Source organism: Aethalodelphis obliquidens, unplaced genomic scaffold (genome assembly GCF_003676395.1).
Source record: "Aethalodelphis obliquidens isolate GAN/ISIS:26980383/991018 unplaced genomic scaffold, ASM367639v1 scaffold44, whole genome shotgun sequence".
Classification (NCBI taxonomy): domain Eukaryota; kingdom Metazoa; phylum Chordata; class Mammalia; order Artiodactyla; family Delphinidae; genus Aethalodelphis; species Aethalodelphis obliquidens.
Window position 1 is genome coordinate 6,530,707 of NW_020837988.1, and position 24,115 is coordinate 6,554,821.

The 24,115-nt window shown below is 60.2% G+C and overlaps 3 protein-coding genes across 10 annotated transcripts in view; 2 read left to right on the forward strand and 1 right to left on the reverse strand.

The window, feature by feature from the left end:
• Positions 1–327: 327 nt before the first annotated feature.
• Positions 328–17,476, forward strand: NHERF1 (NHERF family PDZ scaffold protein 1). Its single transcript, XM_027080565.1, has 6 exons — positions 328–1,006; positions 11,486–11,647; positions 12,691–12,844; positions 15,091–15,131; positions 16,285–16,374; positions 16,586–17,476. Exons 1-6 carry the CDS (start codon positions 545–547, stop codon positions 16,775–16,777), a joined length of 1,101 nt encoding a protein of 366 aa, XP_026936366.1. The 5' UTR covers positions 328–544; the 3' UTR covers positions 16,778–17,476.
• A 1,689-nt stretch (positions 17,477–19,165) lies between these two features.
• Positions 19,166–23,426, reverse strand: NAT9 (N-acetyltransferase 9). Of its 7 annotated transcripts, none has more exons than XM_027080574.1 (7): positions 23,408–23,426; positions 22,682–22,767; positions 21,665–21,774; positions 20,952–21,095; positions 20,284–20,343; positions 19,980–20,074; positions 19,166–19,872 (listed from the first exon to the last, which is right to left on the reverse strand). In XM_027080574.1, the coding sequence occupies exons 2-7, from the start codon at positions 22,756–22,758 to the stop codon at positions 19,738–19,740; spliced, it is 621 nt and encodes a 206-aa protein (XP_026936375.1). In that variant the 5' UTR covers positions 22,759–22,767; positions 23,408–23,426; the 3' UTR covers positions 19,166–19,737. The 7 variants fall into 7 exon arrangements, with proteins under 7 accessions (XP_026936375.1, XP_026936376.1, XP_026936377.1 ...); XM_027080575.1 differs by lacking the exon at positions 23,408–23,426 and adding an exon at positions 23,066–23,395 and having other exon boundaries at positions 21,665–21,795; XM_027080576.1 differs by lacking the exon at positions 23,408–23,426 and adding an exon at positions 23,066–23,394.
• Positions 23,427–23,567: 141 nt separating this feature from the next.
• Positions 23,568–24,115, forward strand: part of SLC38A12 (solute carrier family 38 member 12) — a 57,818-nt gene continuing 57,270 nt past the window's right edge. Inside the window, exon 1 of one of the 2 annotated variants that reach the window (XM_027080564.1) lies at positions 23,568–23,690. In XM_027080564.1, coding sequence (XP_026936365.1) covers positions 23,595–23,690 — 96 coding nt within the window. In that variant the 5' untranslated portion in view covers positions 23,568–23,594. The remainder of the gene's footprint in view (positions 23,691–24,115) is intronic. The other variant, XM_027080563.1, reaches the window with a different exon arrangement.

Genomic DNA, 24,115 nt, shown 5'->3' on the forward strand with positions numbered 1-24,115 from the left:
CTGCGGGCCGCTCTGCCCAGTACCAGGAACTCGCCCCCGCCCGGCCCTCCCCCTCCTCCTCCCCCTCCCCTCTCCCCCCCACCCCCGGGCCTCAACCAGCCACTTGGTAACAGACACTTCCACTTCCTGAGCCCTCTTTCTTCTCCCGCCGCGGGGCGCCGCGCTGAGAGCAGAAACTCACCCCTGCGCGCTCCCATTGGCCGGTGTCGTTCACCCTGCCAGAGCGCCCCCTCTCCGTGGTGTCTGATTGGCCCTCGGTGGTCCACACCCTCCACGCGGCCCCGCCCCCCGGAATAAGCAGCCTGGGCGGGCTCTGGAACGCTCAGACTCCGCGCACGGCGGGGATTGGTCCGTGAGCTTCGGCTTCGGCTCCTAGCAGTTCGCCTCCGCCGCTCCCAGGACACCTGCTCGCTCTGCCAGTTCGGCGGCGCGGGCTTTCCCTGCCGCCCTCGCTCTCGTCTCCCGGCCCGCAGGGTGAGAGGAAGGGGTGGACCGTCCCGTCTCCGGACCCCGACCGGACGCCGCTGAGCCGTTGCAGGGCGAGATGAGCACGGACGCGGCGGCCGGGGCGCCTCTACCCCGGCTCTGCTGCCTGGAGAAGGGTCCGAACGGCTACGGCTTCCACCTGCACGGGGAAAAGGGCAAGGTAGGCCAGTTCATCCGGCTGGTGGAGCCCGGCTCGCCGGCCGAGAAGTCGGGACTGCTGGCCGGAGACCGGCTAGTGGAGGTGAATGGCGAGAACGTGGAGAAAGAGACCCACCAGCAGGTGGTGAGCCGCATCCGTGCCGCACTCAACTCCGTGCGCCTGCTGGTGGTCGACCCCGAGACCGACGAGCGGCTGCAGAAGTTGGGCGTCCAGGTCCGGGAGGAGATGCTGCGCCCCCAGGAAGGATCCGGGCAGGCCGAGCCGCCGGCCGCCGCCGAGGAGCAGGGGGCTGGCGGCGAAAATGAGCCGCCCGCCGCCGCGCCGGAGCCGCACGAGGCCGAGAAGAGCCATCAGGAGCGGGTAAGTGCGGGCCCGGGCCGGACGGCGAGGCTGGAACCGGGTGGGAGGGAGAGTAGTCCAGAGACCCAGGCGCCCCGGACGCCCAGCCCTGCTGCCGCCTTGTCTTTCTGAAACTGGATCCTCACGGGGGAGACTGCTTCCGCCCGCCAACCGGGCGAACTGGCAGTTACAGCCTTGAGGCTGCGTCCCGCGACCCCTACTCCCTCTCCCCAGACTGGGCTGGGACCCTGAGCGCCTTTGGGAGTGAGGGTGAGGGCGAGCGGCTCCAGGGAGCCCAGTCCCCTTTTCCTCGACTCTGTCGGTGGTGTCTGCTCCGGTCCCTTGGGACTCCCAATCCCGCCCCTCCTGGTGAAGTGACCAGCTTTCTCCACGGCCCCTGGGGGTGGTAAATGGAGCTGGGGTGAGGCTAGAGCGGCCCCGACTTCAAAAAGCTAGAGGAATAACTACGCTCTTTCTGTGTGGAGCTGCAGCGCTGGGAGGGGAGGGGAGGGGGTCACACGCTGGGTTCTCAGGCACTTCCCCCCTTCCCCACAGCCCGCTGGCTGGCGTGTGTATCATGAACTTCAGCCTGGCTGGACTTCATCCTCCTGAAGTCCGGTGTGACTTCTAAGAAAGAAGCTCCACCGTCCCAAGGCGTTGTATGGGGGTGGGGCTCAGGGAGGAGGCGCAGAGGCGTCTGGTCTGGGGGATGGTGGCAGCTCTGCCACCCAGGGGGATTTATGATTCTCAGGAATGTGAGGAGTAAGCGCTGGCTAGTATCTGGGAGCGGGAGGGAAGACCTTGGAGGAGGAGAAACGGCGGCGGGAGTGGTCCAGCGTTCCTGGGCTGGACAGCGGACAGCAGGTGGTCTTGCCCGGGCATCAGCTGTCTCACTCCAGTCCCTGGACAGCAAGCAGACTGGTTGCTTTCTAACCACGTTTGGTGTTTCCTCTCATGACCCCAGTTTGGATCGGCCGTAGGAGGGGCGGAGGCAAAAGGGAAGTTGTACTGAGCCTACCGTTCCCCGGAGAGTGAAGGGGGGGCCTCAGGGTGGGGTTGTGGGGAGCAGGACCAGGGCATCCCCTGGGCCCGTTTGGCTTCACCAGCTCTCCACCTGCTGGCAGGGGTGTCCGTGGTGCCAGTAGGAGCCTCCCTTGACAGAGAAAGGGCACAGTTCAGCCTTTAAGGGTAGTAGGTGGAGCCGGAGAGGGCCGGTTGGGTTGGTGGAGGTGAAGTCACCAGGAGCCCTGTCCAGCCAGAGCTGGGTGCCGAGAACGCCAGGGCCACCAGGCTCCTGCTTCCTGCCGCTAACAAGCTGGCATTGGCAAGGGTGGGGGTGGGGTCGGAGCACCCCTGGCAGGGGTTTGACACTGGGGAGTTGGAACCCATGACCTCTGGTCCCAGGCAGAAATCCAGTTTGAACTTTGTGCCGAGGGCATCGATTGACCATTCCTGTTCTGTTTTTGTTTTTTTTGGACTTCGGCACTGGCACAAGTAACCGGCCTCCCCGACCCGCCCCCCTAGGTTGCAGTCATGTTTAGCTCCTCCTGGTGCCCTTTTGGTTTTGCTGCTGGGTGCAGGAGGGCCTGCGGGGAGCTGGGGGGCGCAGAGGCCAGGACGGAGGCTTGACCTAGCACATGGGCTCCCCACCAGGCCACCTGAGAAGCAGCAGAGGTTGGCTTCTGCTCTCTGGGTGAGCGCAGGATGGGGTTGCCCCAGGTAGTGGCGTGACACCTGCATTTGTGTGTGTGCTCTGTTGGGCCCGTGGAAGGGAACAGAACCCTCTCCAGCCAGTCCTGGGGACACCATCACCAGGCCTCTTGGGGTTTCAGGTCAACGAGCAAATCAGAACTTCTCTGAGCCTTGGTTCTCCCATCAATAAAATGAGGGTGTTGGATTCCAGTGACACCTGCCTTCTCTAGAATTTTACAACTAATGGAAAGTTCTTGAGCCCCTAGTGTGCTGGACTGAGCATCTGTACGCCCAGGCATTTGAATCCCAGCTGTGAGCAGGGTGTCTCTTAGCCTCTGCATGGCTGCCGAGCAGCGTTCAGTCCTTCTGGTAGGAGGTTCCCATGAAATCTGGTACGGTGGGCCTGCAGATGACCCGCCCTGTCGTTGCAAAAAAAGAAAAGAAAAAAAAAGTTAATAGACATCATAAGAGTTCATCGTCCCCTGAAGAGACAAGGGATGTCTATGTAAGGGATATACCCAGCGTTTGCATGTTAACTGATTAGTTTGAGTCTGAATTCGTTTACAGAGTGGGGGCTGTTAATGACATCATCGTTAGTTCTCAGAAGTGAAAAAGGTGTTGGTGGGAAAGCGTCATGCAGAGTGGGTGGCGGGTGACATCTCACTGGGAAGAGCGGCCTGGGTCGAGAACGATGCAGGGCAGAGGGCGAGGGGTGCCCGTAGTCCTGATCTCGGAGGAGGTGGCGGGGTGCTTCCAGCTCGGCACACCTCCACCCACGGGGAGGGAGGAGCAACAGCACCCCTGCTCACGGCCCCCCGCAGTCACAGGATGAGGCCTAAATCCTTGAGCTGGGCAGCCGGCACGGGGCCCACAGCGGGGGCTGGGCAGGCCTGAGCCAGCTCAGCTGCACTGGCTGGGCCACCGCGAGCGAGCCAAGTTTCTCTAAGCTTCCATTTCCTCTTGTGTAAATTGGGGGTGACAGCAGGGGCCTCGTGGCGTTGGCGGGGTTACATGAGGATGCCTGTCGAGCCAGTAGCTCAGAGCCTCCACTAAGTCAATGCTCAGTGAACGTTGGTTGCTGAGATCTGAATTAATACGTATTTCACAGTGACGATTACACGCCCACCCAGGGGGCAGCTAGCCCTGGATCTGCCTCTCCCGTAGGGCACGTGCTGCCGTGGCCAAGCCTGGCATCCGAAAGCGCTCCATCTGGGGTCGCTGTCATTGAAGAATCAGCCCTTCACCATCTGGCAGCCTTCTCTCGCCACTGCCCCTCTTGTCGCCACCAGCCCACCAAACCACACCGAGGGTCCAAATTCCCTCCCAGCATGCCACGTGCTTTGAGCCTTCGCACCTGATATCTGCACGTGGGAACCCTCAGTCCTCTTCTGCACCAAGCACGCTCCCCAAGACCACTCACCTCCCAGGAAACCTTTCCTCGACCCCGCAGGCATCGTGAACTCTTTCCTCACCTCCTTCTGCCCCCTGTCCTTCCACCTTTTCTCACACGGAACACGCAATATCTCAATCATCTGTTCATATCTGCTCCACCAGCCCGTGCTGGGTCCCAAGGGCAACAGCTGTGGCTTATTTATGTTCATATCCCCATCACTGTCCCCGGCACCGAGCAGGGAGGGGCTCAATAAATCATTTTTGCATGAATGGATGAATGCGAAACAGCCATGGGGGACTTTGTCCTAATTCATCTGGGCCCAACCCACCTGGGCCTGTTCCTGCCTCGAGAGCACACCCGGAGATTGGAATTCCAGATAGAGCTTTCCTCGCTCCTTTTTCTTGCCTACTAGCAGCTTCCGTTTTAAAACTAGAGAGCCAAAAGTCTGTGAATCCCAGCCCTGCTGCCCTCTGGCTCTGGGACCCTGATTGTTCAGCGTTCCCCACGAGCCTCAGCTTCTCCCTCTGTGAAATGGGGACCCCGACCCCACCCTGCAGGGTTGTGGGAGAGATTTGAGGAGATGATGTGGAAGGTGTGTGTTAAGTGCCCAGCGTGGGGTGGGTTCCCGCCACGCCTGACCTTGATCCCAGAGGTACCCCAGGTGGCAAAGTCGGGGGTGGGCACCGTTAGCTAGCAGCCTCCAACCTCTTTCCCATGTTCCCGTTTCACACGGACGGAGCTGGAGTCTGCGAGGGCAGAGCAGGGCTTGAGCTGCAGGATGTTTGGATTGGAAATGGACAGGGTGTGACGGCTTGTGTGCTGGTTCCTCCTCTTAAGTCACATACTTGGGATTTCTTTCTCCCCTGGGATAGCCCCTGGTTCTGACCTTCTGGTTCCTGTTCAGTCCTGGAGATGATTCTCTTGGAAAGAGAAAGGGGCTTTTTTCTCAAGGATCCCCGTCCTGTCTCCATGGGGGGGCCCTTCTCTTCCTCCCCAGTCTTCCCATCCCATGGTTCCCTGAGGAAGTCAGGGAGCGCTTAGGAATTAGGGGAAGACGGGGCCTGGCCAAGGTCTTGAGGGTGCTGTGAGCCTCTTACAGAGAGAAACCAGAGCTCTAGACCCCAATAATGGGAGCTCCTCTAAGCCTGCTAGTTGCCTGGCCCTAAAGGTAGTGATACACACTTCACTGATTTTTTTCTTTTTCTTCCCTCACCACAACCCTGCAAATCAGGTATTATTTTCTCCATTTTGTAAGTTGATAAATAATAAGTAAATGGTAGTTATTATATGTGTCTGGCGATGTGCTGTGTACTAAACACGCCTTACCTCAGTTAATCCACATGACCACCCTACGGGGTAGCTACTAGCCCCATTGTCCATATGCGGAGACTGAGGCTCCAGCAGTGCGGGCGGTGGCCCCACGGTTCTCAGTAGGGAGCCCGTACCCTGTAGCAGGGCTGTGTCTGAGAACTCCGCTCTCTCTGACTCCAGTGTCTGCACGTCCATCCGGCTTGGGTTGTGCTTAAGGGCCTGACCCTCCAGCTGGGTGTCTCTGCCCGTCACATGCTGGGCCATACCAGGGCCATCACAGCAGCAGAAATTCAGGCTGCTGGAACCAGCTCCCTGCAAGGCTCCAGGGCTCCCAGGTGCTTCTGTCCCCAGGGGACACCATCAGGAAAAGTGTCAGCCTCGATGGAAGGCCTCGGCCCAGAAGGGGCAGGCTCCAGGCCCCATCCCTTCTCACACTATGGGCCCAGCCGGGAGTCTGGTAACCAAGTCTCTACCCTCATCCCCAGGGCCTGAGAACTGTCCTTGCTGGCTCTGGGGCTCCCTGTAGCACAAAGGACTACCCCTGAGAGGCTGACCTTGGCTGTCGGCCTTGGCCTTCCTCCCCCACCCCTCAGGGTAGGACAGTTCACCACGTCCCCCGACCCCAGACCCTGTTTGGCTTCCTGCGCCCTGAAAAGGACAAGTGGTACGGATGCCCCGAGGCCTGGGTTCTAGTGCCGCCCAAGGCTGGGGGACTGAGGCCGGAGCTCTGACTTTCCAGGGACAAAGGCTCCGGCCTCTCCCTGTGCTTGTTTATAAGGTCGTGATGCCCAGTTGAAACAGCAAAGGCCATGGGGACGTAGGGGACAGCCTAAGAGTTGAGAGTGAGACCTCTAGGGTCTGTACGGGCTTTTTGGGCAGCCACTGGCCACGTGTGGCTCTTAGCGCTTGAAATGTGCTGGTTGAAATTGAGATGTGCCGTAAGTGAAAAATAAAATGCACACCAGATTTGGAAAACTTAGTACAGGAAAAAGGATGTACAGTATGCCATTAATAACTTTTAAATAGATTACGTGTTAGAATGATAATATTTTAGATATGTTGTGTTAAGTAAGATATTAAAATTGATTTCTCTTGTTTCTTTTTATGTTTTAATTTGGCTACTAGAAACGTTTAAGTTAGCTACGTGACTGGCGTTCTGTTTCTATGGGGCACTGCTGCTCTAGAGCTGAGCTCAAAGCTGAGCCTCTTCTCCCATCAGCTGTGTGTACTTGAGCGGTTTATGCCACCTGTTTGAACCTGAGTTTCCTCATCTGTGCAGTGAGGGCAATAATACCCTCCTCCCAAAGGGTTACAGTTGGGTCCTGACAAGAATATACACTTATAAAGCTGTGGTGGGGTGCTTGGCACTTAGTAAGTGCTCACTAAACGTAGAGCCCTGATTTCACAAGCTCCGAGAAGGTCCTCACAGAGCCTCTCGGGACAGCCCACAGGAGTTAAATCCAGCAACTTCTGGAAGGAGGGTGAGGAGGGATGACGGTAGAGAGCCTGCCAGCCTGGGTGGTGTCCAGCCAGGCAGCAGCCCAGGTACCAGCCTGCTCTATCCCAGGCTTGCCCAGGCCTGGGGAGAACTGAGCCAAACTCCCCATCGGGTGGGTCTCTGGCCAGCACCGGGAGAAAAGAGCCAGAGGGAGAACCTGGCTCAGGGTGCCTGCGTGGGGGTGTCAGAGAAGCAGCCCCCACTTTATCATCTGGATCCCACCCTGCGGGTCTCCGGAGAAGGGCCTTCCCGCTGAGAAACGGCAAAGCACGAGATCAAGGCCTAGAGTCGCTCCTTTTTTGCAGAGGGAGGCGGCCAGAATTCCTCAGTGTGCACAGACCTTGGGCTGGGGTGTCTTCTAGGGAGAAATAAATGAAGCCACATCAGGGCCAGAGATCATGGGTCAGTGACAGCCGAGCCCTTGGTCACCTCCCTTTGGGTGAGGAGAGGATGCCTTCAGCCTAGAGCCTGGACACTGGCCAGCAGTCTGAGCTCCTGGTCACTTCCCAGCCTGGCCTAAGGACAGTGCCCCCGTGCTGCCCAGTCACACGTCACCCCCAGGCAGAGGCAGCTCGCTCCATCCTGGTTTCCTTTAAGAGTTGGCACCAGACCCAGGCCTGTGTCTCCAAGAGCCCCGCGGAGCGGCCTGAGCTGCAGCCCGGGCTCCTTACACCCAGTATACCCCACCCCTCCCCCACCAGAACAGCCAGGGCTCCATCTCTCCATCCCCCCCCCTCCTCCCTTGTTGGGGCTGATTCCCCAGCGTGGGGGCAGGGTATCATTCTTATCTTATTTGCATAAAGAAGAGCCCTCGGCTGGCCGGGCTGGGGCGAAGGGCAGCCTTGGGAGGTGACGAGTCACCTCTGTTGTTCCCCTAGCCACCCCGGTGGTCTTGCTGCTCCTCCAGCCGCCCCTTCTGGGGCCCGGAGCTGGCTGGCCTGGGAGAAGCAGCCTGGCTTGTTTTCTATAGGGCCCATCACCATGGCACCGGCCAGGGCGGGGCTGGGCCCAGTGGGGCGTTGGCCTCCAGCCGCCCTCCCCAAGGAGGAGCAGGGAGCGGCCCTGGGCCTGCTCCCCAGAGACGGTCACCAGGATTAGGGTATCAACTTTCCCCAGCTTTCCAGGTGGCTGCTGGTGGTGCCTATTGAATTCCGTGCCCAACATCCGCTCCCTGGGCTGAGTGGGTGGAGGTGACTGGGCTCCCTGGGTGAAGAGGACGGAATGGAGCCAGCAGCCAGGGCAGGCCTGTGCAAGGCTCGGGGCAGCCCGAGACCCGCAGGGTGGGAGAAGCCCCCATGGGAAGAGTCTAGAGGCAGCTCTCCTGACAGGGTCTGTTCTGGAAGGCAGGTCTGGCATTGTCTGGAAGTGAGAGACTCATCCAGCCCCCAGCCGCCCCGGCCCATTTGCACAGCCCGTCAGCCACCACCGCCTCCTGGTCTTTCCTCTCACTTCTCTGCCAGTCTCCCCACTGAGCAGATCCTGATCTTTCCTTCCGAGCTGTCATCCACACTGGAAGACCCCCCTGAATCTCTGAACACGCTGGGGCCATGTTCACCTCCGGAGCTGCCACCATGGCACAGGTCCCCTCCTGAGCTCCTGGGAGCCGCATGCCACCCCCAGGATGTCCCAGATGTTCCATTTCTTCCCCTTGCCCCAGCTCTGGGGTGTGGGCCCAGAGCAATGGTGGCCAAGCTCCGGCCAGCACCTGACACCTCCCGTCCCCATCTTCTCTTCTCGGTGCTGACCACACACCCTGAGGGAGCTGCCCCCAGGACTCCTGACAGCAGCAGCCTCCACCAGGCTGGGATGGGCGCCTTTGATGGGCTGACTCAGCAGCTGGCAATGACGCCTCCTGGGGGCAGCTGGGGGAAGGGTGGAGAGCAACTCGGGAAGAATGGGAAGCCCCCCCCCCCAGCCCCATGGGAAGGGAGGGAGCCTCTGGGGACTGGGGAAGATGGGAGCTGGGTGGGGCTCTATACCTGTCTGAGCGCTTCGGAAAACGCCTGGGGTTTCCTTGTCCCCCGCCCCAGCCACCCCAGAAAGCAACGGAACAGGTCCCAGTGCAGGGGAAAGGGAGCAGCGGGGGCCTGGGCTCTGCAGGTGAATCTGCCCTGAGATCCTCATGGCTTGGCGCCAGCAGAAGGAAGTCAGGTGCACACGACAAGTCACCAGGCAAGGGTCCCCGGGGTGAAAGGTGCTGCGGATCAGGGAGGGAAGCCCGCGGCACAGAGACCCATCACGGGGGCAGCCAGTGCCGCCCCGCCAGCCAGGAGGACACCCGAAGCCGCCGGGCCTGCTCGACCCCGTGTCGCCCCGCGAGAGGCCGCGAGCCTGAGCCTCGGAAGGAAGCCTGCGGTTTCATCATCTCCTTGCCCCTCCCAGCAGAGGCTGCAAGCGGTGTTTGCAACTCCCCACCTCCAGTGGGCCTCCTCCCAGCCTGGGCTTGGGTCCTTCCAGGGATGGTGGCGGGAGCACAGGTCCCAAGTCAGAGCCCGGGGTGGCGTCCTGGCTTCTCCACCGTGAAGCTCTGACATCAGGCAATGGGCTTCCTGTCTCAGTTTCCCCATCTCGAGGATAGGGGTCAGGCTTAACCCTCACCCTACCCCTAACCCTATCTCGAGGATGGAGGGAAGGCTCTCTGGAGTGAGGGGCGGCGGGGGGAGCAGAGACACCAGAGCTGCCCTCTCCCTTCCCCGTGATTCACCCTCCCCGCTTTCTCAGGGTGACTGCAGAGCACTGCCCGGCTGGGGCAGAAAGCTGCCTGCCCCGTGGTAGCAACTGGTCGGACCTGTTCCTGTTCCCCTGGGCCTGGGGGAGGGCTGGGCTGGCAGCTCCGCGGAGGGATTAGCTTGAGGGGAAAAGAGCCTCACTCCCGGAACTAGATCCCGGTGGGGGGCGGGGGCTGCAGGCTGCGGGAGGGCCTCCCCCCCACCCCAGGGGAAGGAGCGGGAGGGGGGCATCAGCGGGGGGGGGGGCCTGCAGTGAGGACCAGAAGGGATGAGGAGAACTGGAGAAAAGAGGGTGCCTCCGTGGGCGCCCCCCACTTTTTTATGCTCACTTAACTGTCTCAGCTGTGGTCTGGGGTGAAGTGAGAGCGCACGGGGCCTCTAGCCCAGATTAGGGTAAACCCAGGCCTAAACGTCGCCTCACCCCTCCTTCTTGTCTTGGCCTCTCCACACCCCCTACCAACATCCTGAAACACACAAAGGCCCACCCAGGCATCTAAAGGAAAGCAGAGTCACCCTCCTCCGGCCACCTCCCTACCCCTCCCGGAGCAGAGGGGTGGGGACTGAGGCTTCACTGCAGACGGCGGCCGCCTCCTGGGGCCAGCGAGTTGGGGCAGGAGGCCTGTAAGCCCTCCTCTCCCTCCCCACCCCTCCCTTGCCTTCTCCTCTCCCAGCTGGGGAGTGAGGTCTCAGAGCTACCCGGCACCCCACCCCACCCTCAGAATCTCACTTCTCAGCTTGTATTGATATTAGTAACGATGGCAAACCGGGCACAGAGATTTTAGCGTGGTCAGGTGTTCCCACATATGTTAATTACCCCCTGGACCTCCTAGCAACCCTGGCACTAAGAATGGTCTACGAACAATGAACCCTAGGCTCTGAGAAGGAAATTACTTGCCCCAGGTCACATAGCTCCTCAGCGGGAGATACCTGGCAGCCGGGTGATACCCCAGAGCTCGCAGGCCTGGGAGAAGGGGGAGAGGCACCCCAAGTCGGTCATGGGCTCAGGCCTCTGGCCCCCTCACACTGTATTCCCTCCGTCTTGTAAACGTACCCCAGGGCTGCAGCTTCCAAGCTAAGCTGCTTAGGCTGGTGAAAACTGTTTTCAGCGGAGGGTCTGAGTGTTTAAGAGCAATCTTCCTGTGCCTTTTCCGTGGGTCCCCCTCTCCAGGCCATGGCCACAGCCACACGGGGCTCCCTTCAGCCCAGCCCTGCTCCCCACCGCTCCCCTCCCCATTCAGGCTCCTTGGGGACCCAAACGGTCTTTGGGGTTCTGTTGCTGCCTTTCCCCTCAGCCTTGGTTCTGCCGGTGGGATGTGCCTGTCCCGTCCGGGACCCCTGGCTGTGCCTCCCTCTGGTCTGTGGTGATCTAGCCCCCAGCTCCCTTCTGGCTGGGCCATTTTGCTTGGTGGGGACGAGACAGGAGTCCGTGTGGGCGAGGAGACGCTTTACTGTAAACATGCTGACCAGCTTTGAGTAACCAGCTGCCCTTGCTTCCCCCGCTGCAGACAATAGCGAACAAAAGGGCTGGGGGTCCCCAGTCACTGTCCCAGGTACCCAGCCAGGCTGGCAGGGATGCTACCCCCTGAGAGATTGAGGTAGTGATCAAAATAACGTGATTACCCTTAGAATGTCAGAAGGGGAGAGACTTGAGCTAACCTGCTCCCACCCCGCATCTGCCAGAAGAGGGAACGGTGGCCTGCCCAGGGTCACCCGGCCAAGTTGCTGCAATGCGGGGTCTCGGGTCTTCCGAGTCCCAGGCCAGCATGTTGCGTCCTCCCCCAGTTCTCCTCGGTGGGGAGGTGGGGTCAGGCACGGAGCAGGGAGGGCAGAACCCGGGGTGCTGTGGGATGACCGTCGCCCCTCCTTTCTCCCCGCAGCACGAGCTTCGGCCTCGGCTCTGCGCCATGAAGAAGGGCCCCAACGGCTACGGCTTCAACCTGCACAGTGACAAGTCCAAGCCAGGCCAGTTCATCCGGGCAGTGGACCCAGACTCGCCCGCTGAGGCCTCGGGGCTCCGGGCCCAGGACCGCATCGTGGAGGTAACGCTTCCTGCTTTCCTCCCAGGCTCTTCCTTCCTGACTGCAGGAGGCCTCCCCTGCGGCAGGCGTCACATCATTGCTCCTTCATTATTAGCCTGTGAGGCTCGGGCAGCCCAGAGATACCAGACAGATGGATGGATGGGAGACGGGGGAGGATGGTGGGGGAGTGGGAAGGAAGGAAGGACAAAAGGAAGGAAACATGGGGGACTTCCCTGGCGGTCCAGTGGTTAGGACTGTGCGCTTCCACTCCTGGGGCCTGGGTTCAATCCCTGGTCATCGAACTGAGATCCACAAGCCATGCGGCGTGGCAAAAAAAAAAAAAAAAATTTAAAAAAAAAGGAAGGAAGGAAAGATGGGTGGTGGGCGGATGGAGAGATGGACTGACTTCTCTCCTGCCTGGATCTCCCCTGGGCTCTTCGTCACCGAGCAGACACACTCAGCTGTCCACGATTCACCCGTCCATCCAGCTAGACGTCTGGGGCCACCGCCAGAGCTTCCCTCTGCCCAAGGCCTTCATGCCAGGCACGAGGATGCGGGCAGGAGGATGAAATCCTTCTCCCAAGTGGGGCTCTCAGGCACACTCTTACACTCTTGTGCTATGCTCGTTGGGAGAGGAAACGTGAACCAAGTGTCTTGGGGCCGGTCCCAGAATCTCAGTCTTCGAACCTTAGAGCTGGAAGCTCAGCTCTCCCAAGACTTCTCATTTTACATGCGAGCAAACCAAGGCCCAGGGAGGGAAGCACCTAGAAAAGCTGGGGCCCAACCCACGCCTCCCAGATCTTTCCCGTCCCATGTCACAGCTGTGTTTGTTCAGTCTTGGCCGGCTATTTTCTTTGGCTTTTCCCACGTGTCCTGCCTCCCCATCTGACCATCAGGTGGGAGGATCACTTGGCCTGGCTCAGGACTCCACAGGCAAGGGGGGGCTGAGTGTCCCCCAGTTGCCAACTGGCCGAGGACAGAGAGGACCCCTTGTACTGCTTCCAGCTGCCCCCGCCCACCCCGGAACTGAGACCTGTGCCAGTAACCCCTGCCCCCACCCACAGGTGAACGGGGTCTGCGTGGAGGGCAGGCAGCACGGGGACGTGGTGTCCGCCATCAAGGCTGGCGGGGACGAGGCCAAGCTGCTGGTGGTGGACAAGGAGACCGATGAGTTCTTCAAGAAATGCAAAGTGATCCCGTCTCAGGAGCACCTGCATGGTGAGCTGGGCAGGGCGGCCCAGGCCCCCAGGTCAGGGGTGCGGGCCGGTGCTCTAGCCTCTACTGTGTCCCACGGGACGGGAGGCAGACGGTGTAGGTTGGGAGAGAGGGTCAGGGAGAGGACGCCGGCGCTGACATCGGGTCTCTGAGGGTGGCATATGACGGGGGGGAAGCTGGCACGAGGGCTGGCGAGATGGAAGCGAGCTGCCGATTCCCAGGCCAAAGCTGCAGCACTGGAGGGAGGCCTGGGCCCCCACCCCTCTCCCCCCAGCAGTCTCTCAGGGCAGTGCTAATGCAAGGAAAGGGTTAAGTCTCGAGAGGCTTCCAGCCTTAGCTTGGTCAGATCAGAGTCCAATGACAGGGCCCAGTACCTCCCCTTCCCTTCTCTCAGGTTGTCTTGGAAACCCAGGCTCGCTGGCTCTAGAGAGCAGTGGGTCCCTGGGCCCCTGCCCTTCCCATCCCCCGCATCACCCTGCCAAGCCTGGCACCTCCCCCGCCCTAGCCCAAGCCAAATGGGGCAGGGCTGCTGCACCAGGACAGGGAGGAGTTGAGTGGTGCTCTGCTCCCTGGTCTGGACTTTTCTCCCTGGGAAGATGGCTCCTGGAGGGGTGGGGGGCTGGGTGGTAAATCTTTGGACTTTGCAATGGGTGGGGCCTCCCTGAGGGTCATATTTGTAGCAGATGGGTCCCCGCAAAGGTCCTGCCACAAACTTAGATCCCCAGCTGGAGGGGCCCAGTGGGTCCTGGGGGTTCCTGGAGGCGGGAATGGGTGAGTTAGAAGTCGCTAGTAGACCCTGGGCATGGGAGGTGGGTACCCCTTTACCCTTGGCTCCCAAGTTCATGGAAACCAGGTCACTCAGATAATCCCCTTTCTCCTTGAGGGGGAAACAAGCCAAGAGAAGCCCCCAGCCTTGTTCTTGGCAACATGGTGTGGGAAGACACAGCTGAAATCTGGATTCCCTCAGCTGCTCAAATGCCTCCCCCGGCCTCCCCCAGCATCCTTCTCTGCCCCCCACCCCCAAGTCATCAACCCTCAGACATTCCTCCCTCCTGTCTCCCTCCGGCTGGGTGGGAACGCCCTGGGAACCTCAGTGCCTGCAGCCTCTGGCCAGAGGACCTGCACAGGGAGACCTGGGGGTGGGTACTCTCCCCAGGTGACCCTCCTCCCAGCTGGATGTAACTCTCCCCGTGGAGAGGAATGCCCCCTCCCAGCGGCTGCCTTCCTACCACAGTGAGACAGCCTACAGCTCATGGGTGAGGGGCTGCTTGCAGGGGGATGGGAGTGAGTGTCCCGTGTCCCAGCAGTCCCCTGCCCAGCCACCATGGGAAGGCTGGGTGAGCGTCAGGTATGCCTGCCTGTGCCGGGGCCACGGTCCAGGGGAGGAGAAAGACACACACTGATCTTGAGCTAAGGGTTCAGAAGAAACCCACCCAGGCTGACCAGTCCCCAGAGACGGAACAGCTCCCCTTGCAGCCAGATGGGGTGTCTACCCTGAGTGAGCCCAGGGAGGGTGACCCCAGGGCCTGGTGTCTCTCCCTCTGACCCCTTCTGCCACCACCAGGTTTCCCATTGGCTGGGGGAGGGCACACCCAGGACTCTGCCCTGAGCCCTCTGGTCCCCCGCCCCACCCCGATCCCCACACTGGCCAGTAGGAGTTGGGCTTCTTTTCTTTCAGCTGATGCAGGTACTAATCATAACCAGGGTGTGGTCCCAGTTCTGGTGATGCCGCTGTCACTTAGGAAGCATTTGAAAGATATTGATTCCTAGGCCTGTCCCAGACCCACTGAAACAGAAACTGATACCAAAGCCCAGGAATTTGTATTTCTAACAAGCTCCCCGGGTGGCTGGTAGGCAGCCAGCCTGGAATTTCAGCCCCCTCTAGGACGGCGCTTTGTTTCAAACAGCTCCTTACTCATCGGTGGTTCTTGGGATTAATCGAGTAGGCAGAGGCCAGCATCTTTTTTTTCTTTAATGAAACTGAATAGAAAATATCAAAAAGCATTGCGACGTAGTAAGGGCAAGTTGTTTCGTTAAACTTTGGTCACACACACGCATAACGTATGTGGGTGCTGGGTTGTCAAAGGTACTCACGGTGGGTGGCAGTCAGGAGACTTTTAAACACTGACCTTGGGGAACGTGATCTGCTTATCTGCCCAAACCCCGCAACTTCACTGCCTTCCATGCCCCACTCCATCGGCATTCCCCAGAGCCCCTGCCTCACCTCCGCTCTTCTCTCCTTCGCCTAGGTCCCTTGCCTGAGCCCTTCACCAATGGAGAGATCCGGAAGGTAAAGGCAGACCCCTAATTGCTTCTCTGGCGCTGAGTCCTGGTGTGCAGGGGGAGGGGGGAGGTGGACAGCATCTGGCTCAGGTGGAAACTGCGGGTTTCCAGGCTGCTCCCTCCTGGGCCCCAAGCTATGTAACTGCCCGTGTATCCCTCAGCCCCCGCCTGGGCCCAAGGCAGCGGGGAGGGAGAGGGGCCTGGCCGGCCCGTCCGCAGCCCGCCATCCTGGGTGCCAAGCTCCGCCTTTAGCTCCCCACCGCACAGAGGCGGCCATTCTTCCCCCCAAGAACAGAGCTGCAGTGTCTGGCCGCGCGCTCCCCGGCCCCTGCTACTTCCAGTCTGGGCTGGAAGAACAAAGCCTGTCCTCCCCGGACAGAGGGAAGAGGAGGCAGCGGAGGCTGGGGGGAGATGGTGGGGCCCGGTGGCAGCTGGGGCCACAGAGGAACCCAGGCAGGAGCTGAGCACCAAGCCACAGCCCTGGTCAAGGCCTTGGCTCTAGGATGGGCCGACTCGCTGTCGGACCACAGAACGGGAGCTCTCTGCAGGGTCTGCTCAAAGGCTTCCCTTCCCCGGGGGCTCCTGCTGGGGGACAGACACAGCAAGGGGCTGGCCCTGGACCACCTGAGCCTCTGTCACTCTGCCTGTGGGTCTAGAACTCATCCACCTCCTTCCTTCAGAGCCCTTCTTGGCAGCTTTGGGGTTAAGACTTCAAGAATCCCGGGGTCAAGTCCAAGTAAACAGTCAGATGGGCTGCAGGAGACTCAGGGAGCATGATGGGCGTTCCCCACGCCAAGCAAAGGTGCTCCCAGTGTCCCCACACTCCAGGAGGCCCCTCCCGGGTCGCCGTCCCAAAAGGCGAGTCAGCCCCAAAGGCTGCATTGGGAGGACTGGGGCGGGTAACTCGGCTAATCCCACGATGGATGGTTCCTCCTGCCTGGGTGGTGGAACCGGGCTACCCTCTGATCCCTGGAAGAATGTGAAAATGTAAATCCTCGAGGGGCCCTGGCAGGCTCAGGCGGTGGGGCTCTGGGGTGGATAGCGAGGGCTTAAGTGGAACTTCTCAGACCGAGGCGCCTGTCTTCCCTGGGAATGCCCTTCCTCGCCCGGGACTGCCCACCCCATGCCCTGCCCACCCACACGCCTCCTCTCTGTGCCAGGAGAACAGTCGTGAAGCCCTGGCCGAGACGGCCTCCGAGAGCCCCAGGCCAACCCTGGCGAGATCCACCTCCAGTGACACCAGTGAGGAGGTAGGCCGGCCGGCTGGGCGGAGCGGGGTGGCACTGGGTGACAGGAAGTCCATTCCCAGGCCACATTTGATCCTGGCACACCAGCCTGTGTGGAGGTCACATGCTGAGCCACGTTCAGTTCTTGTGACCTGGCTTCCCTGGGCACCGCCCCAAGGGAGCCACCTCTCCAAGGCACTAACTCCCGCGCTCTGCCGCCCCCTCCTCTTTACAGCTGAATTCCCAAGACAGCCTCAAGAAGCAGGACTGCACGGCACCCTCATCTACCTCCTCCTCCTCCGACCCCATCCTGGACTTCAACATCTCCCTGGCCATGGCCAAAGAGAGGGCCCACCAGAAGCGCAGCAGCAAACGGGCCCCGCAGATGGACTGGAGCAAGAAAAACGAACTCTTCAGCAACCTCTGAGTGCCCCAGCCACCAGGAAGGCTGGCAGGGCCGGGCCAGCCCCACACCCCGACCCGGCTCCTTTTCCCTCTTCCCCACTTACCCCCAAATCGACATTACAAATCAGCACCAGCATCTCCTCTCTTGGCAAATCTGACTTTTTTCTAGAGAACTGTGTTCTTCCCTTACTTCAGGGAAGGTGACTGTTTTTCCGTCCTGGCCCCGATCAGAAAGCAGACTGTCCCCCACTGGGTGCTTCAGCCCACCAGGTGTCCCGATGCCACCCTCCTGGGACATCACTGGGACCTCCACCGAGCAAGGATCGTGGGACTGGGCGAGAGGTCACCTTCCCACATGACCCCAAGTGATGACTGGGTCCAGGATTGATCGAGGACTCAGGTCACAGCAACATCTCAGAGTGGACAGGGGGCCGTCATCCTCCGTGGCTTGGGCATCTTACTTTTGTTTGATTTTTTTTTTTTTTAAAGAGTGCAGTACCACAGACTTTAGCGGGACGTCCGTTTCCTTGATTAATGTGATTTTACAGGTTGCTGCACCTAGGACATAGCAGCGGCCTTAGCCTAGAACTTTTTTGTTTCTGCTCCCACCCCCCAGAGACCTGGGCAACACGGGGAGGGTTTCGCCACCCGCTGCCCAGCCCTGAGCCAGGCACAGTTGTAAGGAAATGCTATCGAAATGGAACCGGTTTCTCCAAACCGCCTTGGCCTCTGTGTTTTCCTTTGGAGCTCTGTCCCTGGGTGTTCCCGGCGTGGCCTCTGGCAGAGAGGGTAGGGAACAGCTGGAGGGAGGGGAGGTGGGGTGGCTTTATCCCGAGGGCCTTGAGCCTATAGCTGCTAGGTGGCCCTGCCGAGGTCCCCCCCCCACCCCACCACCACCCCATGTGCTTGGCTCACCAGGGCTGCCCTAGAGGGACATTCATCAGGGAAAGTGGGAGCTAAACCCACGTGCTCGGAGGGCGCCGGGAAGGCACCTCGGATTCCAGGAGCGTTCAAACTGTGAATTCACGATGGAGCCAGACTTGGAAAGAGAAGGCTTTTGGCTTTCATCTTTCCACCCACAGCCAGCGAGGTACAGGAGTCCCAGGAGTGACCTGAGCTGGTCCCAGATACTCTCATCTTATCTGGCCGTGGACCTGACTGGAGGGACTGGGGGAAAACAAACCTGGCCCACCGAGCCCTGGGACGTGCCTGTGGCAGGTGGCATGGAGGGGACTCTCCAAGGACTCACCCAGGTCCCTTATACCTCTGCCCCTGAGGCCACATCCTGGAGATCTGCCAGGGTGGCCTGCCAGGGCCAGGTTCCTGGGCAGGTGCTCAGAAGCAAGGGAAGCTGGCCCTGGGCTGTTCTCTACCCAACCAGGAGACCACTCAGAAAAGCCAGGTTCCTGGGACTGAGGAGAACAAGTAGGGAGACAGTGGACCAGGGAGGGGACCCGTGGAGCCCCTGGGGTGGAGAGAAGGGCAGGTCACTATCTGGCCGTCACTATCTGACCTGTTAAGGTTTGAATCCCACCATCGTTAAGAGAAACCTTTCAAAACCCTTATCACAGCACCACAGGCAGCAGTTAGGCTGAGCCTGGCCGGGCCCCCAGCCTGCCCTTTGACCCCTGATGGAGGGCCCCCGCAGGTTAGCAGGCCTGAGAAGGGGCCCCTCCCTACCTCACCTGCTGGGTGGGGAAGTCCTCAGGACTTTTGACTCTGATTAAGCTGGGGACAGGTGGAAGGAACACGTGGCTCAGAGGGAACTGTCGCTGAGGGGCTGGGGGCCCCAGCAAGCAAAGTTTGTGTGTTCGCTTCAGGCATGTTTCAGATTCGTAGTCTGCTGGGAGAGGCCAGGATCGAGAGGCCTGGGCGCTGGGAGTCGTCAGCCACAGTCCTGGCTCTGCCATCAGAAGCTCTGGGGCCTTGGGCGAGTGCCGCAACTTGCCTGGGACCGTTTCCCCCCCTTGAAAATGTCCTAGGTGTCCTCGAGAGTCTCTTGTCCAATTGTGTTTTGAAACACGCCTGACTTTTTTGACGGCCACCCCGGATTACGACAGGGCATGAGACGGGGTTAGAAGTCAAAGGGTGTCCCCCTCGCTGTGAGGTGGGGAGCCCCGGCCCGGCTCTGCCCGTTAAGCCCCGGTTGCCAAGCAGCCGAATCATCCGAACCTGTGCCTCTGGCACCCCCTAGTGGCCTTCGCAGGTGCAGCTGCTCCCAGAGGCAGAGGCCTGGAGAGCGAGGACGCAGGTGCCCTCGGGATGACACCCTGCAACTGAGGAGGCCCGGAGCTCCTCCGGGGTACTCCAGCCACATGCAGCTGCATCCGAAACTAACCTACTCCACCCTCAAAACTGGCTCCAAAGAGGAAGGAGCAAGGACACTCGCCCACTTTCCAAGCCACCTGTCTGTCCTTCAAGGCCGAGCTCATTTATTTCCAGACCTCCCAGGGTCACACCCACCCGCTTCTGCTGGATGACACAGGACCGAGCTACCCCTCCCCTGTCCCTACGACGCCGGACCAGATGCCGCAGGCCGGCCCTCCTGGCAGTTCACCTCCACACGGGCCCAATGAGAGAACAGGGCAAGCTGCGTGCAGTGCGCTTGACTCCCGCAGAGCCTCGGTGGCCCCTCTGGCCCTCCGGGGGAAAGGGAGGTCCTGCCCATTCACCAGGCGCCCCCTCGTCTCCACCTCCACCCTGCCTCTTCCTGTGGATTCATGCCGTCCACTCCAGATTCCAAGAGTCTGAGTCCAGCTTTGGCCAGGAGGAGGGGCTGGCCCTGGAGTGGCTCAGCCACAAGGCCGGCCAGAGGGAGGCCAAGGCAAGTCCAGCCCGGAGTCCGAAGGGCCCCAAGAGGAGAGTCCCAGGCCGCAGCAAGGCCAGAGCAGCCTGCCCCATAGGCCCCCTCTGTGTGCCCGCTGCAGGGCTCTGGTCTCACACCCCCATCCACACAGGGTGGCTGGTCCGCAAGGCCGGCTGTCAGCGGGGCTCCGACGCCCCAGCTCTGTAGGGCTTCTCTTCCACGTGGCTGGTCTGCTCGAGAAGCCACTGCCGCTCCGGCTCACTCATCGTCAGTCTGAGCGTCACCTCCTGGAAGACACTGCTCACAGCCACCTACGTGATCCAGACAGAGCAGGGCCGACTAAGTTACAGGCCCAAGTCCTAGCGCCACTGGGCCCGCCCAGACCCAGGCCTCACCCTCGCACTGGCACCATCCTCACCTGCTCAAAGTGAAGCTTTCGGAACATCCGGATGCTCGGTTCATTTCCTTGCCCAATTTTAGCCTCAAACTTGGTCAGACCTAGCTTGGTCACTCCTCCCAGAAGAGGTTAGAGAGGGATGAGCTGCAGGATAAAGCCCTACCCCACCTCCCCAGCACCCTCGGCCCCCCCTTTCCCAGCCCGCGATGGAAACGCCTGTCACCGGCTTCCACCCTCAGGCCCGAAGGCTCCCTCCCAACACGCCCTCGCCTTCTCCTGGGGCCTGGCCACTTCTCCCCAACATAGCCTGCTCGGCCTTCCTTACCATAAGACATCATCATGAGGACGGCCTCGGTGCCCAAGCCCTGGCCCCTGCAGCTGGGCTCTAGGAGGAATGACAACAGTCACTGACAGTGCGTGCCCGGCTCACGTCATCCTCACAACCCCTAGGAAGTTTGCAGATATGGGTACCATTCTGCAGATGAGGAGACAGAGGCCCAGAGAAGTTAAGTGACTCGCCCGGGGTCGCACAGCTTAGAGGCACCCAGCAACCTGACCCCCAGACTGACCCCTTCGGCTCAGTGTGCTGCCCCACGAGGACAGTCACACGGCCCCTTAGAAAGAGGCTGAGGACGCTGATGGACACAGAAACCGGAGGGGCTCCTCCCACGGCATGGGGAGATGCTCCAGGGAAGATCGTTTATTTTGGGAGGGTCCCCAGTCCACCCCAAGGATGGGGCAGACTGCAGTTTGAAGACCCTAAAACCAAAGGTTAAGTTCACACCTAAGCATAAGATGGGAATAAAATGAACTACCAGGGGTGAGCCGCAAGGCTAACAGGGTGCCAGGTGACAGTCTGCCCAGCCAGGTGCTAGGCTCACCAAGGCCGGAGCTGCCCATGGAGCTCTCTGAGTGCCTACACAGCCTCGGTGGCTTCAGGTTCAGCGGATCTGAGGACCAGAGGGATGGAGGGCAGGGCCCGGTGGAACAAACCTGCAATCATGACCTCAATCTCCCCCAAGGTGGGGTCCCCTAGATCCGTGAGGAAGAGGTTCACATCTCCCGCCATGCAGCTTTCCTCGCTGGTGCCTAGCTGGGCCTGCCACTTCTCTGCATCCAGCACGATGAAGGTACACTCTGAGGAGGGAGGCGACGGGATTATCACCTACACTCCCCAAAGGAGTGCAGGGAGGCCAGTCTTCCTACCCGAGCCAGAGAACTGCAGAGAACTACTACTGTCTCTGAGTCGGGCAGGAAAAGGGAGCCAGCACTTCCTTCAGCTGATTACAAAGCCTACATCGGCCTCATGCAGGAGACGATGGCCTTCTGCAAACAGCAACTGTATTCTCAGAGAGCACGAACCACAAGGGGTTTGTGGCAAGGGGCACAAGGGGCAGGGCCTGGATTTACAGCCAGAGCCCCAAATGCTTTCCTTTCTCTAAATCCCTTCACGCCTGGTGCAGGGAGTGGGGACGGAAGCGTCAGCCACAGGGACTTGCTTCAGGGGGCATCACAGCCTGAGAGCTTCAGGGGACGTCACAGTCTGAGGGCTTCAGGCACCTCCCAAGCTTTTCAAGAAGTATTTTTTGCAAACTTTCTGTGGCTCCAGCGGGGCTACAGCTGGGAACAGTAAAGGGTGGGAACCCGGTAAGGCCCTGGAATCAGCCCTCCCGTGACCGGCACAGCCCGGGGCCTCCACTTCTCACTGTCTGCATCTTCCTGCCAGCTGTGCTGCATCACATACTCCTGCTCCAGGGTCAGCGGCTCGGAGGCTGTCAAACGCCGCAGCTCCTCTGATTTCATCCACTCGTGGTACCTGCGGGGACGGAGGGTCGGCCTTTGGCAGGCAGGACAAATTGAGAAGCCTAAGTCTGACGCTTTATGAGATGAAGAAATGGATGGCTGAGGGGAGAACCCCCCCCAGGGCTAACAGAGGGCTAGAGAAGAACCCCAAGAAAGAGGTATAATGGCTCCTATGGTAGAAGGCCACAGGCCCAAGAACTAGAGGCAGGCTAGTACTAAAGAGAACCGCAGGAGGCAGTTCTGTCCATCCAGCCTCCTCTCCTATCTCAGGGGTCAGTGCGGTGGAGCAGCCTGGAGCCGAACATTCCTCAAATTCCCCAGGGGAGGTCCTGGCAAGCCAAACTCAGCAAAGAAGGCTGGACAGATCTCCACAAAGGCCAGGCACCAGGAGCCCCCAAACGAAGACCACAAGTAGAGAACACACGCCTGCAGCACCAGTATCCCTGTCTACCAGACATTCGTCACCTGGCCCACGACAGTCCCACCCTGCGACTCGGTCCTGCCCTTTCCAAGCAGTAGACATCACGACGACCCACCTGCTCAGTTTTCTGACAAGCTAACATTTAGTTTCCAAGAACTGAGCCTATTCACTGGCCCCAGAGGAATGACACGCATTTATCATTAGAAGACAGTACCTTTTTTTTCTTGCACACGTGTAGTTTACATAAAAGAATTCCTGGCTGAAAGGCCAGAAAGGAAGCTGAGGGGATGGGAGGGAGAAACAGGGGGATGGATGACTTCTTCCAGGGAGGTCATAGCCCTCTGTTTCAGTTTTCACTTTTTCCCGTATGCAATTACTTCTCACACCAGTGTCTCTCCTTCTCAGAGAAACAGCCTCTGAGATTTGGGTTAAGTCAGGCTCACCCTCCTCGCTGCACCTTGGAGAGCTGGCTTGCATCCCGTGTCAGGGGAATGGTTACCTAGGCACATGCTCTTGGGTGTAGGGTACCAGCACCACCTTCTTTCCCAGCAGCAAGATGTTCTGATTTAACCTCATGGTAGCAGCCTGCGGGTGGGAGGGCAAAGATTTCAGCACCTGAGTTTCCTCCCACTTAGGGTGGGAGCCCCGGCTCTCAGTTCACTAAATGCCTCCTGGGGCTAAGCTGTCAGAAGAGCCTCTGTCCTTCTTCCTTTCCAAACACTTCAGAGAACACGGACTTTAAACCCTTTGCAAGAAGGGGAACACGGCTGGTGAAAGATGATTAAACAATCCTGGGCTCGCATCTCAAGGGGCCAAATATGGGCTGCCTTTTCTGCCAGTCCCTTCAGCCCCATCACCCGGAACCTCGATGCCCCACACTCACCAAGACTCATCACCAAAACTCCCATCACTCGCCCCAGTTCTGAGACTCCGCCCCACGGTTACTTCTCAGCCCTGTCTTGAACCTATTTCCAACCCCTTTTCCCAGCGACCACCCCACTGGGCTCGGGTCCTCCCTCTTCCTGCCCCCCAAGCCATCGGGGCCTCCCTGGCCACTCTTGGGTGAGGCAGGCTTAAGGCCTCAATCCCCTCCTCTTTGTGAGGAGTTACAGGCTACTCTTCTCGAACCCCCACAACCACTGGGGTCCCGCGACGGCCAAGTTCACACCCACTCCTCGCCGACGAACGTGTCCCCAGCAGGTGTGATCCACCCCTTCCAACCCACCCCGCTTTCCCACCTGGCAGGCGGCCGCCCCTCCCGCATGCGCGTGGGAGCGCACCCCGCCCACTTCCGCCACGCAGACGGCAGCCGCCGGGACCTAATCCCGGTCCCGCCTCCGCGAGGCGCCCAATCAGCGCCGTGCGCCCCGCCCGAGGCGCGCACAAAAAAGGTGGGCTCCCGGCGCGGGCGCATGCGTGCTGCCGGCGCTGGTGCGGGACAGCTGTTGCCGGCAGCAGCCCCGGGTCGGAGACAGCGGCCGCGGCAGCGGGAGCAAGCTTCGCTGCAGGTGTCGGAGCGGGAGGGTGGGATGGAATGGGGTCGTGCCAGACTCGGGGCTCCTCCAGGAGGGAGGAAGAAATGGAGGAGAGGCTCGGAGAGGGCCTCTTGGGAAGAAGAGGAGGCTGGAGGGTGGAGAGCCCTAAGGCAGATTGGGAGACGTGGAGGCCCCGTTAAAAAGGAGAGGCTCTGGGGCAAGGAGTTGGGTTGGGGGGCGACCTAGGAAAGCCCCCAGCCCCTTGCTCTAGGCGGAGGAGGCAGACAGTTGCTTGGCTTCCCTGTGTGGTAGTGAGCTCGCTGTTCCTGGCATTAAATGGGGGGTAACCAGAGTGGGTAAAGGGGACCCTTGTGGTGGGTGACTCTTAGTGGCGTCTGAGGCCCCTTAAATCACTTGGAGTCCGAGCGGTAATGAATACATGCCCTGCACAGACAGGA

Bases quoted from the DNA above. Each gene is read 5' to 3' on its own strand.
- NHERF1 (XM_027080565.1), top strand. From the start codon at position 545: ATGAGCACGGACGCGGCGGCCGGGGCGCCTCTACCCCGGCTCTGCTGC. The intron at 1,007-11,485 runs GTAAGTGCGGGC...TTCTCCCCGCAG, and splicing joins AGAAGAGCCATCAGGAGCGG to CACGAGCTTCGGCCTCGGCT. The intron at 12,845-15,090 runs GTGAGCTGGGCA...TCCTTCGCCTAG, and splicing joins GTCTCAGGAGCACCTGCATG to GTCCCTTGCCTGAGCCCTTC.
- NAT9 (XM_027080575.1), bottom strand. From the start codon at position 22,758: ATGAGGTTAAATCAGAACATCTTGCTGCTGGGAAAGAAGGTGGTGCTG. The intron at 21,096-21,664 runs GTGAGAAGTGGA...CTCCCTCCTCAG, and splicing joins CTGGCAGGAAGATGCAGACA to AGTGTACCTTCATCGTGCTG. The intron at 20,344-20,951 runs GTTTGTTCCACC...CATTCCTCCTAG, and splicing joins GATTGAGGTCATGATTGCAG to AGCCCAGCTGCAGGGGCCAG.